Below are 20,535 nucleotides of genomic sequence, written 5' to 3'. Positions count from 1 at the left end.
TCTCTTTGGGGTAGTTGGGAGGGGGGGAGTAAGTCTTAAAAATTAGAAAAATGAGGTATTTTCAACTTACGAACGGGTGATCGGATCTCAATGAAATTTGATGTTTAGAAGGATATCGTGTCTTAGAGCTCTTATTTTAAATCCCGACCGGATCTGGTGATGGGGGCGGGGAGTTGGGAGGGGGAAACCTAAAACTTGGAAAACACTTAGAGTGGAGGGATCGGGATGAAACATGGTGGGAAAAATAACCACAAGTCCTAGATAGATGATTGACATAAACGGAACGGATCCGCTCTCTTTTGGGTAGTTGGGGGGGGGGGTTAATTCTGAAAAATTAGAAAAAATGAGGTATTTTTAACTTACGAATGGGTGATTGGATCTCCATGAAATTTGATGTTTAGAAGGATATCGTGGCTCAAAGCTCTTATTTTAAATCCTGACCGGATCTGGTGACATTGGGGGAAGTTTGGGGTGGGGAGACCTAAAATGATGGGAAACCCTTAGATTGGAAGGATTGGGATGAAACTTGGTTGGAAAAATAAGCAAAAGTCTTGCATACGTAATTTACATAATTGGAACGGATCCGCTTAATTGCGGGGGGGGGGGGTAATTCTGAAAAATAAGAAAAAATAACGTATTTTTAACTTACGAAGGAGTGATCGGATCTTCATGAAACTTCATATTTAGAAGGACCTCATAACTCTGATATCTTATCTTAAATCTCAACCGGATCAAACGTAATTGGGGGGGGGCAGTTGGGGGGACCGGAAATCTTAGAAAATACTTAAAGCGGTGAGATCAGGATGAAACTGGATGGGAAGAATAGAAACCTGTCTAAGATACGTGACTGACATAACTGGACCGGATCTGCTCTCTTTGGTGGAATTGGGAGGGGGGAGGTAATTTTGAAAATTGAGGTATTTGTAACTTACGAAAGGGTGACCAGATCTTAATGAAATTTGATATTTAGAAGGATCTTGTGCTATAAAGTTTAACTTTAGGTTCTGACCTTCTCACAAGTGCCAAATGAGCTCTTGGCTCTTGGCTCTTCCGACCTCGTCCAAATGAGCTCTTGGCTCTTCCGACCTCGTACCATATGAGCTCTCGGCTCTTCCGACCTCGTCACAAGTGCCATATGAGCTCTTAGCTCTTGTTTTTATTTCTTTTTTATTGAAGGTTGAAAGGTTTAAGCCCCTATAGGCAAATTTTTCCTAAACCCAGGTCGTTGAAATTTCATATTTTTTGCTCATTTGGAACTAAAATAAGAGGAAAATACAGTGGAGGGCGTAATATCGGAAATGTTCTTTGATGTTGCATTAGACATTTTAAAACTTAGCAAGGAGCATGCGTATTTGTATTCTCTCTGAAAAGTCGTAACATTTTCCCCAGAAACTGTAGACAAAATAGTTCAGGGGTGACCCATTCTCCCCCAACAACTCTACGCCTTTAAGCACCACCTGTTCCCCTAAATGCGACACAATTCATGTCACATTTCTGCCATATGTGATGCGTCATCTGTGTACATGATTTGTGATCTCTGTTAGAAATTTTTGAAATCTCTTCTCCCCAAGTTTGAGACCTGTGGAAAATTAATCAGTTTTCATCCTCTTTTTATCAACATATGTCCTTTGTTATCTTATGTAGTTCCAAAGGGGTCCTGCAAAGAAAGTGATTTTTTTTTTTTTTCTAAGGCTATGGTAACAACGTGGACCTTGAGACTGTGTGGCTTTTTTTTTTCACAGAGTTAAATGCCTTGCTGGGAGAGAAACACGCTTTGCAAGGTTCATTTCTCTTTAATAGGTGGCAGAGGGAATTTTGAGGACAACCCTTCTTAAATCCTCATGAGTAGAATAATCTTAGATTATTCTAGATGTTTCGGTGCTCTGATTCCGCGAAAAGTAACGCATAAGCCGTGTTTGCAACAGCTGCAGTAGAGTTGCAACGTTCGACTTGAATCCATTATAATTTTTGTTTATTGGACTTTGGTAATTGTACTTTTGATATTGCAATATGGACTTAACCAGATTTGAGCCTAAGAGTGAAGCACAAGCGATATAACAACTTTCAAAGAAAACATCCGACCTGCCAATAAGCTGTTGAAACTGTAAACTTTATATATTCACTAGTAATACATTCTCATATTAAATTGCTTTTGCAAAATGCGCATATTTACATTTTATCCTTCTCCGGGAGGCCACTTGGATTGATGGTATGTATTATTTAATTGTTGTAATTAAATTAACTAAATTGAACTGAATTGCATATCGTGGTAGCGGCATCCGCCGTAGCCTTGTAAAGAACGGAATCCAGCCCATAGGAACCACAAATTTCAAAACGCGGTCTTAAAAGTCAGGAAGAATTGCCATTTGAAAATTATCCAGGAATTTCAACTAATATTTCGATAAATTTTAATGGTAAAATTTTGTTATGAAAACAATTCTATGGATACCTTGAAACAGTCTTGAAATGTCTTATGACATAGACACGAGCTTTCGTGAAAGACGCACAAAACCCTTACAAGCAGTATCTTTAGAAGTGCTATCAAATTTCACCAATGTTACAACTGAAGTGCCATCAGTTAAAACTTCAAAATTCAAGGTTCCATTGAGCCCATATATAAACCCAGCGGTCAAAATATTATCAGAATTAGATGACTTGTTAAATTAGTAAAATATAACAAATTGCCTAAAATGACAAAATTGTTAGTCAGACACTTTGATTGATCTGGACTGCTTGAATGACGAAATTTCACACTTAAACTTTGACAAATTTTCTTGAAACCTGTCAGTGTGCATATATTACCGGCGGGGGGGGGGGGTTTACTGATTCATTGCTTTAGTAATGTTTTTGAGTTTTGTCTACACAGCCATTTTGAGCTTTAATGTAAAATTGCGAAAACTACAATTCATCACTAAAGACGGTTGTCCGATAAGGAGCACTTCTAATTAGTTTGTTAACTTGCTTTAAACTTAACCATGACCTCTTTAAGTCAAACCATGTTCCTTCCAACTATATTTGTGACTATGGGAAATTACAAGAAGATATGACGAAATCCAGAAGTTCAGGGTAGTTTTTTTTTTTTTTTTGGGGGGGGGGGGGGGTGTTGTTGATAGTTAAACCTTAAGCTGTGCTATTTTTAAGCGGTGGGCCCTCTCAGTGGCCGTTCTAGCCTCTCTTATTCCTCGGGGGCAAAATCTTGATTAGCGCCCTCCTCCCCGTCGCCCACAAAATTTGCAGGCCAAATTTTAACAATTTTCATTTATCAAAAAAAATTTCAATTTATTAATTATTATATAATTAATTTTTTTATTATTTTTTATTTACCCTTTAAATTATTTAATTACATAATTAATAATTGTTGTCTTAATTTAATTATTTTAATTGTTATCGTTTAATCATTTTTACATTTTATTATTTATTCATTAATTGCTGAATTACTTATTAATTATTTTTTATTTATTAACTGCGCCTTCTACTTTATTTACAGAATTTCAAAAATTTCAAAATTACTATAACAATTAGATTATTCGTTTGCAATTCTGCACCCCCCCCCCCGGGGAACTGCCCCTCTGTCTGGTCTCTAAAATCGCATTTGGGCTCTTCTCCAGAAATAACATTCTAGATTTCCTCCCTCCCTAAAAGTTCCCCCCCCCTCTGTGGCCAACGAGCTATTTTATTTCCTTAGCACTAATATTGTTGCATAGTGTGATTGTTGACACTTTTTTTTGTTGACACCATAAGTATTTATTCTTTTTCTTCAACAGGGATTGAATGCCCAGAAGTTATTTGTTTAAAGAAAAATGTGTTGGTGATGTCCCTAATTGGCGAAGATGACAAGCCAGCCAACACATTAAAGGAGTCAGTTCTCAACGAAGAAGAACGAATTCTGGCGTATAATCAAATAAACAAAGTAAATCAGCATTTCATTTTAAATTTATTTTTTTCCAAGTTATCTATATTTTTTAGTTGTGGGGACTCATTTTACGTAATTTAACGGATTGTTTGACATAAACATTCTTATTACAAAGAATTCGGGGGTCTCTCTGCCATTTGGAGTTCAATTGAGATAAAAATATATAGGAATAATGGGTAAAACTTTTCATTAAGACAAAAAAAAAACATATTTATGTTTTTTACAGCAAAAAACAATAAAAGCGTATTTCGGCTGCACGTCGGATAATCTTTATCAACGACAAGAAAAAGACTCGAAAGGGAAATAACTGAAACATACAAGAAAATAACATAAGGTGATAAAAAGCGGTATACAATAAAAAGAAAACGGGTAAAATGAAAGAAACCTAACAAATAAGAATCATTTAAATTCTATGCGATTTTGTTCTGCATTTTAGCTATTTAGTCTTTTCACTTGGTATCTACCAAGTGACATATAGCGATCGCAAATTCTGTCAGTCTGTCTGTCTGTCTGTCGATCTGTCCCAGTTTTGCTACTTTAGGCACTTCCTGGTAAGCTAGGACGATGAAATTTGGCAGGCGTATCAGGAACCAGACCAGATTAAATTAGAAATTGTTATTTCCCAGATTTGACCATCTGGGGGGGGGGGGGGGTAAATCGGAAAGATTAGAAAAAATGAGGCATTTTTCACTTACAAACGGGTGATCAGATCTTAATGAAATTTGATGTTTGGAAGGATATCGTGTCTCAGAGCTCGTATTTTAAATCCCGACCGGATATGGTGACACTGGGGGAGGGGGGATATGGGGGGACTTCTAAAATCTTGGAAAACGCTTAGAATGGAGGGATCGGGATGAAATTTGGTGGGAAAAATAAGCACAAGTCCTAGATACGGGATTGCCATAATTGGAACGGATCCGCTCTATTTGGGGGAGTTGGGGGGGGGGGGGGGGGTAGGTCTGAAAAATGAGAAAAAATAACATATTTTTAACTTGCGAAGGAGTGATCGGATCTTCATGAAACTTCGTATTTAGAATGACGTCGTAACTCAGATCTCTCATTTTCCATCCCAACCGGATCCAGCGTCATTGGGGGGGGGGGAATCTTAGAAATACTTAAAGCGGAGAGATCAGAATGAAACTGGGTGGGAAGAATAAAAACAAGTCCAAGATACGTGACTGACATAACTGGACCAGATCCGCTCTCTTTGGTGGAGTTTGGGGGGGGGTGGGGGTTAATTCGAAAAAATTAGAAAAAATGAGGTATCTGTAACTTACGAAAGAATGACCAGATCTTAATGAAGTTCGATGTTTAGAAGGATCTTGTGCTTTAGAGCTCTTTTTAAAATTTCGACCAGCTCCTGTGACATTGGGGAGAGTTGGAGGGGGAAACTGGAATTCTTGGGAAACATGAAAATTCGTGTAACTCTATCTTACGGATTAGGTGATCGGATCTTAATGAATTTTAATATATAGAAGGATCTTATGTCTCAGATGCTCCATTTTCGACTCGAATTGGATCCGGGGACATAAGGGGTTGGAGGGGGAAAATAGAAATTTTGGAAAACGCTTAGAGTGGAGAGATCAGGATGAAACTTGATGGGAAGAATAAGTACAAGTTCTAGATAAGCGATTGACACAATTGGAACGGATCCGTTCTCTTTGGAGGAGCTGGGGGGTGGGGGGTGTTAATTTGGAAAAACTAGAAAAATTGAGGTATTTTCAACTTATGTACGGGTGACCGAAGCTTAATGAAATTTGATATTTATGTCTCAAAGCTCTTATTGCAAATCCCGACCAGATCTGGTTACATTGGGGGGAGCTGGAGGGGGAAATCAGAAATCTTGGAAAACGCTTAGAGTGGAGGAATCGGGATGAAGCTTGGTGGGTAAAATAAGCAAATGTCGTAGTTTCGTGATTGACGTAACCGTACTGGGTTCGCTCTCTTTGGGGGAGTTAGGGGGTAGGGTTCAGTGCTTTGGCAAGTTTGGTGCTTCTGGAAGTGTTAGGACGATGAAAATTAGTAGGCGTGTCAGGGAGCTGCACAAATTGACTTGATAAAGTAGTTTTCCCTGATTCGACTATCTGGGGGGTTGAAGGGAGAAGAAAAATTAGAAAAATGAGGTATTTATAACTTACGAGTGCGTGATCGGATCTTAATGAATTTTGATATTTAGAAGGACATTGTGACTCCGAGCTCATTATTTCAAATCCCAACCGGTATTAAGCCTTTGGTTTTCTTTTTAATTCAATCTATTGATTCTTAGAATTTGGTTAAAGCTCATATCATATGAGCTCTTGGCTCTTCTGGCCTCGTCACAAGTGCCATATGAGCTCTTAGCTCTTGTTTTACCTTGGCAAAGGCTCCAAGAATGAAACGGAAGCATTAGGCGTTTTATTAGTATATATATATATATATATATATATATATATATATATATATATATATATATATATATATATATATATATATATATATATATATAGCCAGCCTATATAATATAGTTTTCAATGTTTTAACTAAAAGTTTTAGTCGTTATTATATATTTTGCTCTATTATGGTTATAATCGTAGTAGCTAAATACTCGACGTTTTATAAGTCGAGTTTATTGTTGTATTTGAGCTATATAATATACTATACTATATGCACTGATCTATTAATTAGTTTAGTAGTATTTGCTTATATAGCCTAGTATGTGTAACCTATATTTTTCATAGTCTTACTGAAAGGTTTAGGCCTTATTATTACTTTTTTATCTTAAATAATTACAATGGCCGCAATTTAATAAATTCGGCTTATAAGTCAAGCTTATTATTGTTTTTGAGCTAAGTAGTATACTATATACTGAGCTATAATCTATTGACCAATATTAGTTATATTGTTAGCTTGAAATGAGACAGGCTGTCCTTAATGTTCGTTTATGGTTCATGGCTTGTTTTCTTTGAAGGTGGATATGTCCAGAATTGGGTGAATAAAAGATGTAAATATTTGGAGGGGTGCTATCTTTCGAAATTAGCTTGAGCATCTGCAGCCCAGCATTACCGGTTTTTTACTAGACTAGTTATGTTTGCTTCCCATTTTAAATCAGTGGTTATAATAACTCCTAAGAGTTTAATAGAGGTAGTTAGGTAGTCTTACCTAAGAGGTAGTTGGTTGGAAATTTGGTTCAGAAGAATTTAAAAATGAAACAGTTAAAATAGAAGATTTACTGTTATTTACTGTTATATTTGAAACGGAAGCTTTAGTTTTCACGTTATCAATTAAAATTTGAGCTTTACTTCATTCATTTGATTCACAAATTTATTTATCATCAACATATTTCCAACGGTCTTCATAGTCATTAGCAATATCATTTATCATAACTAGAAAAAGAATAGGACCCAGGGCTTAAAAATAAAATGTAAAAGACTGACAAGATAATGGGATGTTGATGTATTCTTTCTGTTACAGTACTGATGAGGATCAAGGAAGGGTTTAATTTCAGCTTTTAACCAATTTGCTACAAAGCTTTCGTACATTTTGCTAAACAAGGGGGTAAAAGTGATTCGTCTCACGCCATCGACATTAAGTTCAGTATTTTTTTAGGGATTGGAGTAACATACCCCGTTTTTCATATCTGTGGGTAAACTGAAGAAGCTGAAATGCAATTAAAAATGTGTGTTAGTGGCCAAGTCAATTTGTCAGAAAATACTTTTACAAGTTCAATCGGAATATCTGGGAGCTATAATTGTTCTTTTAAGTTTATTTGTTTTACTTAAAAACTTGATCCTCAGAAATAGTAGATATAGGTACATCATCATGTGGAATCTTCTGATACTCTTGGTTCGTTTTATTTACATCAAGAGCCGCCAAAGACTGGATTATTCTGGCCAAATGCCCCTTTAACTGGTTAGCAACTGTTTCATCTTTAGAAAGTGAACAAAAATCAACACCACAAGGGATTTACCCCCCAGATAGTTTGCAAAAAAGTAAAACCAATACCAATCCGTGATCCTTCAACTGAATGACCTAATCATTTTAATCTGTCTTAATTATGCTTCTGGAAAGTGTACATGAGCCATATTTTTCATTCAGTGTGATTGCAATAGCTATACAACATAAAAGCTCAGATTATCCTTAGAAAATTGTTTTGAAAAATTTAATTAGTCCTCCTCTCCTTTTAATAGCAACTGTAAAAAAAAAAAAAAATGACGTCCTTTCTGAATCAAATCTTTTGTCTGTTATTATGCTTTCATCTTGTTATGATTACAAATCTCAATAATGCCAATCAGGGTCTAATTATAGACTGAAGCATCAAAATTTACGATTAAAACTTGAAAAATTAAAAAAATTATTTTAACCTTTCTGTCATTATTCTTCTGGAAAATTTTCTTACATCATGATTATGGTTTCATGTAAGTTATGTCAAAGGAATAGCTGAGACTGTCCTTAGACAATTTTCTTCAAGAGACTTTTTTAAATCTTCATCTGCTTTTACTTGCAATCGTATGAGAAAATCCTTTTTTTGACGTTCTCTTTCTTAATTAAAAGTTTTGCGTATTTTGATGCCAAACTTTTTGTTTTAATTACAAACCTTGAAACATCGTAATCTATTAACCTGCAACATAAATTACAAAAATTTAAGTGTATTTTAAAATCTTAAAAAAGCAACTTTAAAATTTAAACTTATTAAAATCTTTCTATCCCTGCAAGTAGGCAAGGTATGAAGGTGAAAATATATTCTTGCATTTTGTTTTGACTTTTCAAAAACTTGTATTATTTGAAATTGTCAAATATCGGAAAAGTTGCAAAAAAGTATTTAAATTCTATGGTATTTGTACTAATATAATGATATTTGTGTAAATTCTATGGTATTATTTGAAGTTGTCAAATATTGGAAAATGTTTTAAACCCTAGTATTGATTTGTTAGACAACGCTGCCTTCCCAACCTTAGAAATGAAGAAGTCATAACTCGTAAAACATTTAATTAAGACGGCGAACGTTGAAAAACTTTTTTTTTTTTTTACAAATAGTGGTAAAAGCCTGAATGTTTTTAGGAATTGTTAACTTATTTATTCTCATTTCTTTCTCTTTGTTAATAACGGCTTCTGGATGTGAATCACAAATATTTGAACTTTTATTAGTAGCATTTATCTAACTACTTTTTTTTACAAATAGTGGTAAAAGCCTGAATGTTTTTAGGAATTGTTAACTTATTTAATCTCATCTCTTTCTCTTTGTTAATAACGGCTTCTGGATGTGAATCCAAAATATTTGAACTTTTACTAGTAGTATCTGTACAAAAACCTAGTTTTTTTTTTCGTCTCTGCGATAACTCCTTCCATGAGAAATGGCTTGGCGAAGAAAAAAAAAAAAAAACAAAACAAATTAACTAATTAAGATATATTCAAAATTTTAATTTCATTTTTAATTCTAATAAAATTTTAGTTAAATTTTTAATTAAATTGATTTTAGGTACAATTAACAGTTAAAAATAAAAACATTAACTAAATAATGAATAAGAATAAAAAACGTATATATAAAAATAAATAATAAAGAACATAAATACAAATAATAAACTATAGCCTCTTTGCAGAGGCTATAGTAAGAAAAGTCAGGTTTAAATAAATGGTAACTTTTGTTAATAAATGAAGACCTTGTTAAGATATGACCTGAATATTTTTGGAGACGTGGAAGCTGATCGTGATTATGCTCCGCGCGCAAGAAAGACCAGAACCGCCTTTTTTTCCATTTTGTTTTGTTTTTCAAGGGCCTTTGACCCGCCTATTTGCTAAAAATTAATTCGTTTCTTTTGCCAGGGCAATATAATCTGTAGTGTAGAGACCAATTTAAGGCCTGCTTTATTTATCATGTTGGCGAGATTATTCTACAGAACTAATTCAGACTTTGTGTTTTAGTTACGGCTACCACTAACCTAAAAACGTTAATTATTGATAAATTGAGGCCATATTTGACATCGATTTCTATTTTAGATGATGAAACGGCTTTATAAAGAAGCGCGTCTGGTACATGGTGATTTATCCGAATATAACATATTATGGCACCAGAATCAGTGCTATTTCATTGATGTGACACAGTCTGTTGACATAGGCGACCAACTAGCCTATCAACTGCTACAGAGAGACTGTGAAAACATAACTGACGTAAGTACATGTATTTACTGTATTTTAAACATTTTAACCCATGCAGAAATGAACCAAATGGCGATTACACCCATCTAGCGAATGATTGACTCTTTTTTAGTAAAATTATGGAAGATAAGCCTCTTTCAGCTACGAATTAGCTATAAAATACTTATAATTTTACGGCTACTCATTAATGTATTTTCAATCTGTATTTTCTGTTTTTATCCAAAACGAAATATGAGACGGTTCAACACCATTATGACTCTTCTCTAAGGGAAAATACCTCAGCTCGGTTAAATCAGTCGCTGGGTGACATTTATTTTTACTTATTTTTTGGGAAGGCTGATTAAACTCGATGAGCTTTGCGTTGATGAGTGCCGTGATTTCTTGCCACTTTGATGTGAAGTTCTTCATCTTTTAAAAGGGTTTTGTTATATCTGTCTGCTACACATTAAAAGCCTCACAATGGAGATAGTCGAATTTGAGAGGTTGGTATAAACTTAAGGGCATTTGCATTGATGACTGATTTTATCTGTGGCTCTTCATCTTTTAGAAGAATTTCATTATTTCAGTGTGCTATGCGTTTCAAGCTTTACAGCGAGGATATTCGAATTTGAGAGATTGGTATAAAATTTGATGAGCTTTTCATTGATGGGTGACTTTATGTACGGCCTCTGCGTTTTGAGACTCTTCATCTTTTAGAAGGATTTGAGATTTTTAGCCCTCTGTGCATTAAATGATTCACAACGAGTATATTCGAATTTGAGAGGTTGGTATAAAACTTGATGAGCTTTTCGTTAATGAATGACAATACTTATGGCCTCTGCAATGTGAGGCTCTTCTTTTTTCGAATTATTTCAGTATTTCAGTCTGCTATGGATTAAAAGCTTCACAACATGTATATTCGAATTTGAGAGGTAGATATAATACTTGATGAGCTTTGGGCTTATTAGTGCCATTACTTGTTGCCACGTTACGTCGGAAGGCTCTTCAATTTTTAGAATGGTTTTATTATTCTAGTCGGCTTTGTATTGAAATTACGACAACAATGCTATTGATCTACAGACACAACAAAAACAAATATTGCTTCCTGAGATGTTCTTGGCCATTCTCTTAGTTTTATGTTATTTTTCTTTCTTTTCCCCATGAAATGTGAGTTCTTTGTCTGAATTGAATTTTGTTGTAAGTTTCTAACACACGTTTGTTTTCTCTTCTAGTAGAAATATTTTCCTCTATAGGGACAACTCTCAAATCTTTTAAATCTGTCACCTGTTGACTCATATATTGTTAATAATGGGCACTCTGGAGTAACAGCTTCTTCTATCTTTAGAAGAATTTCATTATTCTATTTGCTCTTTGTGGAACGCTCCTCTTGAGACTTTCCCAAAAAGTACTGTCATTGCCTGGGACTGCTACTACCACCAATTATTTTGGTACCAAGCCACCTCAGTCCAAGGAGGCTACGGACCCTCCTCTGTCCCAGTCTGGGCAAAACTTCACTCTAATCGCTCGTACGCAAGTTTCTATTCTCTTTAAATATTTTCTCGTGACCCTTTTTCACACTATTTTGGTATGACCTCTTTGTCGTTTATCTCTATATAAATGGTAAAAAGCATGAGTTTTGGTAATCTGTCATCCGTAGGACTTGGCCGTGCCATCTTAACATTCCTTTCATTGTAGCTTGTCAAAGATATCGAAAAAAATGTGGATCAAATTCTCTTAAAGTTCAGGAAAGCACAGCCCCTAAAAATATTCTAGTCTCATTGTTTTCTTTAGTTTCATTGGTTCCTTATGACATCCAATCATCCTCTAATCCAATCACATTATTTCTTATTCTTGGAGTGAAAATTAGCCCCACATTTCTAAAACTCAATTGGCTAATCTTGTCAATTGGCAAATCTAATCAATTGGCTAATTTTTAAGTCTATCTTGCATTGCATTGCATTTTTATGTCTATCTTGGCCACTGTTCTTTGTATCCTATGGAGTAAATATGGCCACTGAATAAACTTTGCCAAAGAAAACTTTCTAGGTTTTAGCTGATTTTTTGAAAAACTTTTCATTTTCTAGAACAGACTATAATCGCTGTTCAAAAAAGGAAGATAGGAGCAAAATTTAAAAGAGGTTAATTAAAGCAATTCTGAAAAAGAATTGTCCCCTTTTTCTAAGTGTTTCAACTTTTAGTTCCATTCTACAAAACGACCATAGTCAGTATAAAGGCATTGAACTAACTTTCAAATTTCACCGGAGAGCAAAGTATTTTTAAGCATTTGTGTGCATGTATGTATTTTTTGTCGAAAACGACTCCATATTTTTTTGGGGAAATTAGCATCCCAGGATCGGCCTAAAAAAACGATCTAGATATGTACGAAGTTTGAGAAAATTCGTCAAGAGCCTAAATTTTGAATAAATTGAAGATTTCGATGTGCGGATAAGTTTAAATTAAATAATCCTAGAGCAGAAAGCTGGTACTTGCAAAAATATTTGCATATATTTTGACAAAGGATTACAACAATTCCAAAACCTTAAAACAGAAACCAAAAGTTTGAAGCGTAGCAGAAATCGTTGTTAGAAATCGGACTTGCTGTAATAATCATTGACTTACGTAATAAAAAGACGGTAAATTGCGTAAAGAGCAAAAAATAGGCAATTGCAAAAATATTTGTATATATTTTAACAAGGGATTACAACAATTCAAAAAGCTTAAAAAAGAAAACCAAAAGTTTTAAGCTTAGTAGAAATTGTTGTTAGAAAACATCATTACCGAATATCTTCTCTTATAAGTATAAGCAATGTCTTTTCAAGACATGAAAAAAGTTTTTAAAAATTTTAAGCTCAGTTCCGAATCGCTAGAGTCATTGTGTAAACTCCAAAAATATTTACAACGCTGGAGCAATAATTTTAATGTTTTAATTCAAACTAGAAAAATACCTGAAAATTTTAAAATTAGTTTTTTTTTATAAAATCAACTCGCTACGTGATTAATCTAACAGGTATGAACGCCACCAGTCATATAATGTCACTAGGACGGCCCAAAAAACGAAAATTTATAGTTATTACAGATCAGGATTCTCTATTTTGACAAGGGATTACAACAATTCGAAAATCTTAAAGAAGACAAACTTAGTAAGTCCTTGTTAGAAATCGGACTAGCTTCAGTAATCAAATATCTTTGAGAAGACGCAGTTCAAAAGACATTAAACTGCGTAAAGAGAAAACAACCGTTGATTGTAAATTTATATTTTAACAAGGGATTACAACAATTCAAAAGCTGTAAAAGAACACTTTTTTGAACGCAACCAGTTATATAATGTCAGTAGGAGAGCCCAAAAATGGGCCCTCCTACTGATTTTAGAATGAAAAGACATTAAATTGCATAAAGAACACACTGGTAATTACAAAATATTTGCATATATTTTATCTAAGGATTATGAAAATTCAAAAACCTTAAAAAGAAAATAGCGAAAACAGATAATTGGGAATGTCGTAAAATAGCCTGAAACCGTTTGAAAAAGGTATTGGATCGAAATGAAAACTGTGCCATTAGAATCACCATATTTGAAAACCCTGAATAGAAGAATTATACTCATTTGTTATTATGAAATAGCGTTACATGAGAAATATTTCTTACTAAAAAGTGCCTTTAAAAACCTGTCTTTTAAATTTTATTTTCCATGGGCCGTAGTTGCTAGGTATAATATACTGCTGCAACCATGATTAAAAAAAAGTTTTGGTAATTTTAATGCAAATGCTACCTGGTATCTTTTTCCGTTCCATAGACTGACAAGAAGCCGAATTATTTACCTATATATTTTTTTAATTTTGTTTCATTTATATTTTCTTTTTCTTTCATGTCACAATTTATTTTAATATTTCTGAAAAGATTTTCTCAGAAATGTTTTCATGCATTTTTTTTTGCAGCCAAATCATTTCGAAATTGAATTTATATCTTTAACATAAAAATTACAGAAAATTACTGTAGCAGATGGACTGATTTCGTAAAATACCTAATATATATTGTTTTTTTCTCTTCTTCAAAATTGAAGAGGTCTGAACTGAAAACTTTAATTTTCTGAACTGAAAAGATTGAAAATATGAGTTTTATTCTAATTTTTCTTTTTGTTACAGTTTTTCAATAAGCTTCGTGTTCCTGGTATTTTACTCCCTGAAGATCTCTTCAGGACCATTTCAGGGGTAGATGTTGAAGAAGCAGAAATGTTATTAAAGGTGAGGTCATATTTTGTTTGATGTGTCAAATAGTCCAAACATTCATACCACTGCCATATGTTGTCAACGAAATCAGGATTTCCACCGTGTACAGCTAAGTACTCAGATATCAACCCCTTCGGTTCTTGCCAAATAGCCCAGAGGTGGACCTGATTTTCTTTAACCTTCTTACACATTGGACACATAAAAAAACCTTCACTAGAACCAATCCTTCTCCTATTAAATAAAAAAAAAAACAAGTTTTTTTAACTGAAAGTAAGGAGCGACATTAAAACTTAAAACGAACAGAAATTACTTCGTATATGAAAGAGGCTGCTTCCTCATCAACGCCCCGCTCTTTACGCTAAAGTTTGACTCTGTCTATCAATTCTTCTTTTTAAAACAGTAAAAAACTTTAGCGTAAAGAGCGGGGCGTTGATGAGGAAGCAGCCCCTTTCATATACGAAGTAATTTCTGTTCGTTTTAAGTTTTAATGTCGCTCCTTACTTTCAGTTAAAAAAAACTTGTTTTTTTTATTTAATTTCTGAACGTTTTTGAATCAATGCATGTTTTGATTTTGGCTCTCCGCAGAGAAATAATTAAAACGAAATTTGCATTTTTTTTTTTTTTTTTATTTTTTTTTTGGCTAAATGGCTTTCTCATAATTTTGATCGAATGATTTTGAGAAAAAAAGAGCGGGGGAGGAAGTATAGTTGCCCTCCGATTTTTTGGTTAATTAAAAAGGCAACTAGAACTTTTAATTTTTTACGAATATTTTTATTAGTAAGAGATTTACGTAACTTATAAATTAGCTTACGTAAAGAACTTTTGTATTCTCATATTTTTATTACATATATGAGGGGGTTCGCCCCCTTGTCAGATCCTCGCTCTTTACACTAAAGCTTAAATTTTGTCCCAATTCATTAAGAATGACCCCAGAATCACAAAAGCCCTAGAATAAATAGTTGAAATTACTAAAAATACTTTAACGTAAAGAGCGAGGTATTAGGAGGAGGTGAGCCCCTCAAATGGGTAATAATTTCTGTTTGTTTTAACTTTTAATGCTGTTCCTTACTTCCAGCTGAAAGTACTTCTTCATATTTATTTTTTCATTGTGTTTTTAAATAATGCTAGTAAATCCTGCGCTCCCTTCATGGAGATTTTCATCCCCCATGACAAATTATCGATGGAAAGTTCCCCCAGCATATCTCCCTCTTCTCAACCCCTCCCCCAACCAAAAAAAATCCTCCTGAAAACGCCTGTACACTTCCCAATAACCATTACTATATGTAAGCATTGGTCAAAGTTTGTAACTTGTTGCCCCTCCCATGGGGACTGTGGGGGAGTAAGTCGTCTCTAAAGACATAGTTATAAGGTTTTTCGACTACGCTGAATAAAATGGCTATCTCAGAATTTTGATCCGTTGACTTTGGTAAAATAATTAGCGTGGGAGGGGGCCTAGGTGCCCTCCAATTTTTTGGTCACTTAAAAAGGGCACTAGAACTTTTCATTTCCGTTAGGTTGAGCCCTCTTGCAACATTCTAGACAACTGGGTCGATACGATCACCCCTGGGAAAAAGAAAAAAAAAACAAAAAAACAAATAAACACGCATCCGTGATCTGCCTTCTGGCAAAAAATACAAAATTCTACATTTTTGTAGATAGGAGCTTGAAACTTCTACACTAGGGTTCTCTGATACGCTGAATATAATGGTGTGATTTTCGTTAAGATTCTATGACTTCTAGGGGGCGTTTCCCCCTATTTTCTAAAATAACGCAAATTTTCTCAGGCTTGTAACTTTTGATGGGTAAGACTAAACTTGATGAAACTTATATATTTAAAATCAGCATTAAAATGCGATTCTTTTGATGTAGGTATTGGTATCAAAATTCCATTTTTTAGAGTGTTGGTTACTATTGAGCCGGGTCGCTCCTTACTACAGTTCGTTACCACGAACTGTTTGATATTTTCCTATGTCCTCTGTCGGGAGAGAGCTAGCACGCAGTGCCATAAACTATCTTAAATCTTTTTCGTACACCCTGATTTAATCAACACTACGATAAAGCTACAAAGATATTCAATATCACGGATATTTTACAAATGTTAATCGCTTAAAACTGTTTTTACCCCCGTAGCTATTCCTTTATCTTAGGTCCCATTTCTTTCTCCTTATTCTAGAGCTCATTAAGATCTTAACTGTTTAAGATTCTTTTTACCTCGGCTGCCCGAGGCCCATTCAGAGTGGGCCCGATAGATTGGTTTTATAGGACGGGTTTTAGGATCCCTAGATTATTGGAAGATATTTTATAGGGCATGTTTTTTATCTTCTAAAGAGACATTTTGATATATGATAAGTCTTGTTTTCAGCATAATGTGAAAATTGCACTGTTCTTGTTTGGTTTGATCTTTTTGGTAGCAATTGCCCATTGCCCAATGGCTGTTGACCTTCAAAAGTAGGGTAGAAAAACGCGCCTTTAATGCTAAGGAGGATTAATCTAAGAATTATTTTTTGTATCTAATGATAATCTTGCGCAAAGACTGGCCGACCAAATTAGCTGTAAGAACAACAAAATTTTGACTTAATCTTAGCAAAGAAACTCCATTTAGTTGTGTTTTGTATTTATGTTTTATTGTTTTGTTTGTATTACAATGTGTAACATGTGTCTGTATTGTTTTGTGTTATGAATTCAACTTCAAAAAATTAACATTATTTTGAAATTGAATTGTCCATAATCGAAATTTGTCTATTGTTAACCTTTGTAGAATCACATTTCCTTTAAAGTAGATAGGGGAGACCTGGCAAGATTGAGGTATAAACTATTTCAATGCCTCAAGGTCAATGTCATCTGTCCACTAATTCAAGTGTTCTATTTTTAATCTTCATTTGATAAGCAAACTATAGGTATAAAGAGGTATATCAAGGAAGAGAGGTATATCTACTTCCCATCTAGGACTGAAAATTAAATTGAGCTAGGCCCAATTTATATCGAAGTTATGATTTTTCTTCTTTTTTTTAGAAAGATAGCTCAGTAGTCACATATGTGCCTTCACCTATGACTTCCCCAGTTAAGAACGTAGAAAGACGTAAAAGTTGACGTCAATCAAGTGTTTACAGTGTAAGGCGTTCTGCTAGGATTAGTTTGTTGCCTGGTATGAAGGAACGTCTCTCCCCTATCCAGACCACTGAAGGAGAAGATTTAATTCACTTTTGAATCGTAAAAATTATTTTTAACACTGTATATCTGAGAAATCTGTCTTTGTGATTTTATAAGGATTTGTGACTGTTTCTTTTTTTTGCGTGTTCGATTGTTACTTTTACTTATGTAACTTATGTACAGCTATTGCAAAGGAATAGGATTTAAATATATCATCGTATTTGAGGTTAATTTGAGGACTTAACTAAGGGGCGGTAAACATAAATGATTTTTTCAGGATGAAAGCTAACATCCGCGTCCCTCTTATACTTCTTCTTTTTACAATTAAATGTATAACGCGAATTTCTGGATGAAAAACTTTCTTATGTAGAAAAGTACATTCAGTTTTTTTTTACACCTAAAACTTCGTAAAATAATTAAGCAAAAAATATCGTCTTTAAAAAAATTGTACTTCATTTTATAGCTTAGTATTCAAACATGTACGAGAAAATCCCTAAAAGCAATTAAATTCTATCTTGTTCTTTTTTTCACCTGTATGCGTACGTTTTATAGACAAGTAAGCTGAAATTTACGCCTAGTATGAAGTTGGCTGAGGAAAAAAGTCCTAATTTCTTGGCTCAAAAACTGAAATATAAAACTTGTCGGGTTACTCTGATTCTTAAACGAAAAACGGGTTAAACTTTTAATAAGAAAGTGAGTTTTACAAGAAAAAAAAACGCCTTTTGTGCAATGTTAAATATTCCAACGTGCATCAATTATGTGAAGGAAAATTTTTTCTTCTTTTCTAGCAAAGTTCAGTGTCCTATTAAAAGTTTAATCCGCTTTCAAACCTTTCATTTTGTCTCAATTATAAATAAAAAGGCATTAAAATATTATTTACCTATTCAAAATGCCACAATAATAATTGTCATACTTTTCAATCTCGCCCGAGGCGTACACATTACGTAAAAACTGTAGTTTTTAGACACTTGTACTTTCTAAAAAGAAAATAAATTGTCATTCAGGGGATTTTACTGTCTTTTACAGCTCGAGAGACTGTTGTACCATTTTGTCTCGACTTACCATTATAAGTAAGATGAGCCTTGATGATTGTAAATTCTTCATTCCATTTTACCGAAAATTTTAAGTTATTGAGGGAGTTTTAAAGGATAGTTACTTTATTTTCTTAAATATGTGTATTTGTTCTAAATGTGTACTGCGAAAAAAACGGGGAAAATTCTTTCTTAATTCCGTGTGTAAGCATAAAATTGTACAAAAGGTTTTTTCAAAAGTTTTAATTGAGAGGAAGTGAAAGGTTGGCTGATATTCTGATAAAGTTTGTTCAGTTTAATTGGAGTGTATTTTAAACCTTTTATGTTCGTTTTACTATGGAATTTTAGACATGTGTGCCAAAATAAATTTTGCGTATTGTTCCGATTTGTTTTCTCTTGCTCTTAATCAGTTTTTAAGGCATGGTCAAGGTTATAAAGAACAGGTAAACCAAGGCCGCACCCAGGAGGATTTGGAGGTTTGAAACCCCTCTCCGCGCAATTAGACCGACTCAAATTTTTTTTTAAATGAATATAAAAAATGCGTATTTTTAAGTTTGTTGTGGACCCCCCCCCCCAAAAAAAAAAAAAAATCATAACTGAGGACTATACCGCTTTGAGGTACATCCCTAAGAGGGCCTTTCTTCCTCCCATATTTCAAGTCTTCTATTATTTTTTACACATAATTCATAAATTTTTATTTTATTTGTTTTTTTTTATTCAGTTATTTTCTAGCGATTCTATTCCAATAAACATAAGCTCTTTCTCAGCCTGCCAATTTGGCTAACAAATAAGTTTTCAAATCGGGCTCGTCATCAGATCGTACTGATGATGATATATATGTGATAAAAATATCTGCACTTTTGTACCTGTTTATTCACTGTCTAAATAAATAGATCCATCCCTATTTGAAAATTTATTTGTTCGTCATAGAACGGCAGTGTGGTCTGAGAAAAAGCATCGCGAATAACATTTTTTTAGAAATACCATCTTAAGGTGTTACGTTGAAAGTATATTCATTTGGCTAAATTACTCTGATTCTTAAACGAAAAACGGGTTAAACTTTTAATAAGAAAGTGAGTTTTACAAGAAAAAAAAACGCCTTTTGTGCAATGATGAATGAAAGGTCGTTAAATATTCCAACGTGCATCAATTATGTGGAGGAAACTTTTTTCTTCTTTTCTAGTAAAGTTCAGTGTCCTATTAAAAGTTTAATCCGCTTTTCAAACCTTTCATTTTGTCTTGCCCACTTCATAGGCATGTCGTAAGGTTTTTTAGAAAATCGTGCCTTACACAAGGCAGAAAAATCTATCTTTCACAAATTTATAACAAACTAATTTCTAAGCACACCAAGAAGCAGAACTTTAGAGCACACAGAAATCACAAAGGAAGTGTTGTGCTCTAGGTAATTATCAGATGTCTGGTTGTGGTTAAGATATAAAGAAACAAGAGCTAAGAGCTCATATGGCACTTGTGACGAGGCGAGAAGAGCTAAGAGCCAAGAGATCATATGGTATGAGCTCTAACAAAATTCTATGAATCAATAGATTGATTTAAAAAGGAAATTAAGAGGCTTAATACCGGTCAAGTTTTAAACTAACAGCTCTGAGTCGCAAAGTCCTTCTAAATATCAAAACTCATTAAGATCTGATCACCCACTCGTAAGTTATAAATACCTAATTTTTTCTAATTTTTCCTCTCCCTTTTGCCCGCAGATGGTCGAATCTGGGAAAAAGACTCTATCAAGTCAAATTGTGCAGCTCCCTGACACGCCTACCAATTTTCATCGCCCTAGCACGTCCAAAAGCACCGAACTCACCAAATCACTGAACCCCTCCCCCAAAGAGAGTGAAGTACGATTCTGTCAATCACGTATCAAGGGCATTTGTTTATTCTATCCACCAAGCTTCATCTCGATTCCTCCACTCCAATTGTTTTTCCAAGATTTCCCCCAGATACATTACAATTTTATATTGTAATGTATACTGTAAATACTTAGTTCAGTAAAAAAAAAAAAAAAAAAAAAAAAAAAAAAAAAAAAAAAAAAAAAAAAAAAAAGCAAGCAAGTTCTATGGACCTATGAAGATAGAGTGGTAGCAGGCCTTAA

The 20,535-nt window shown here is 34.0% G+C and overlaps 1 protein-coding gene across 1 annotated transcript; it reads left to right on the top strand.

Annotated features, from left to right (window-relative positions):
* The first annotated feature begins 2,474 nt into the window (after nucleotides 1–2,474).
* Nucleotides 2,475–18,816, top strand: LOC136038028 (serine/threonine-protein kinase RIO3-like). The gene is made up of 4 exons (XM_065720964.1): nucleotides 2,475–3,910; nucleotides 9,887–10,057; nucleotides 14,167–14,265; nucleotides 17,263–18,816. The coding sequence occupies exons 1-4, from the start codon at nucleotides 3,812–3,814 to the stop codon at nucleotides 17,338–17,340; spliced, it is 447 nt and encodes a 148-aa protein (XP_065577036.1). The 5' UTR covers nucleotides 2,475–3,811; the 3' UTR covers nucleotides 17,341–18,816.
* The last annotated feature ends 1,719 nt before the right edge of the window (nucleotides 18,817–20,535 follow it).

Source organism: Artemia franciscana, chromosome 17, assembly GCF_032884065.1.
Source record: "Artemia franciscana chromosome 17, ASM3288406v1, whole genome shotgun sequence".
NCBI lineage: Eukaryota > Metazoa > Arthropoda > Branchiopoda > Anostraca > Artemiidae > Artemia > Artemia franciscana.
Note: the sequence above shows the minus strand (reverse complement) of the source record. Positions and strands in the feature narration are given on the sequence as shown.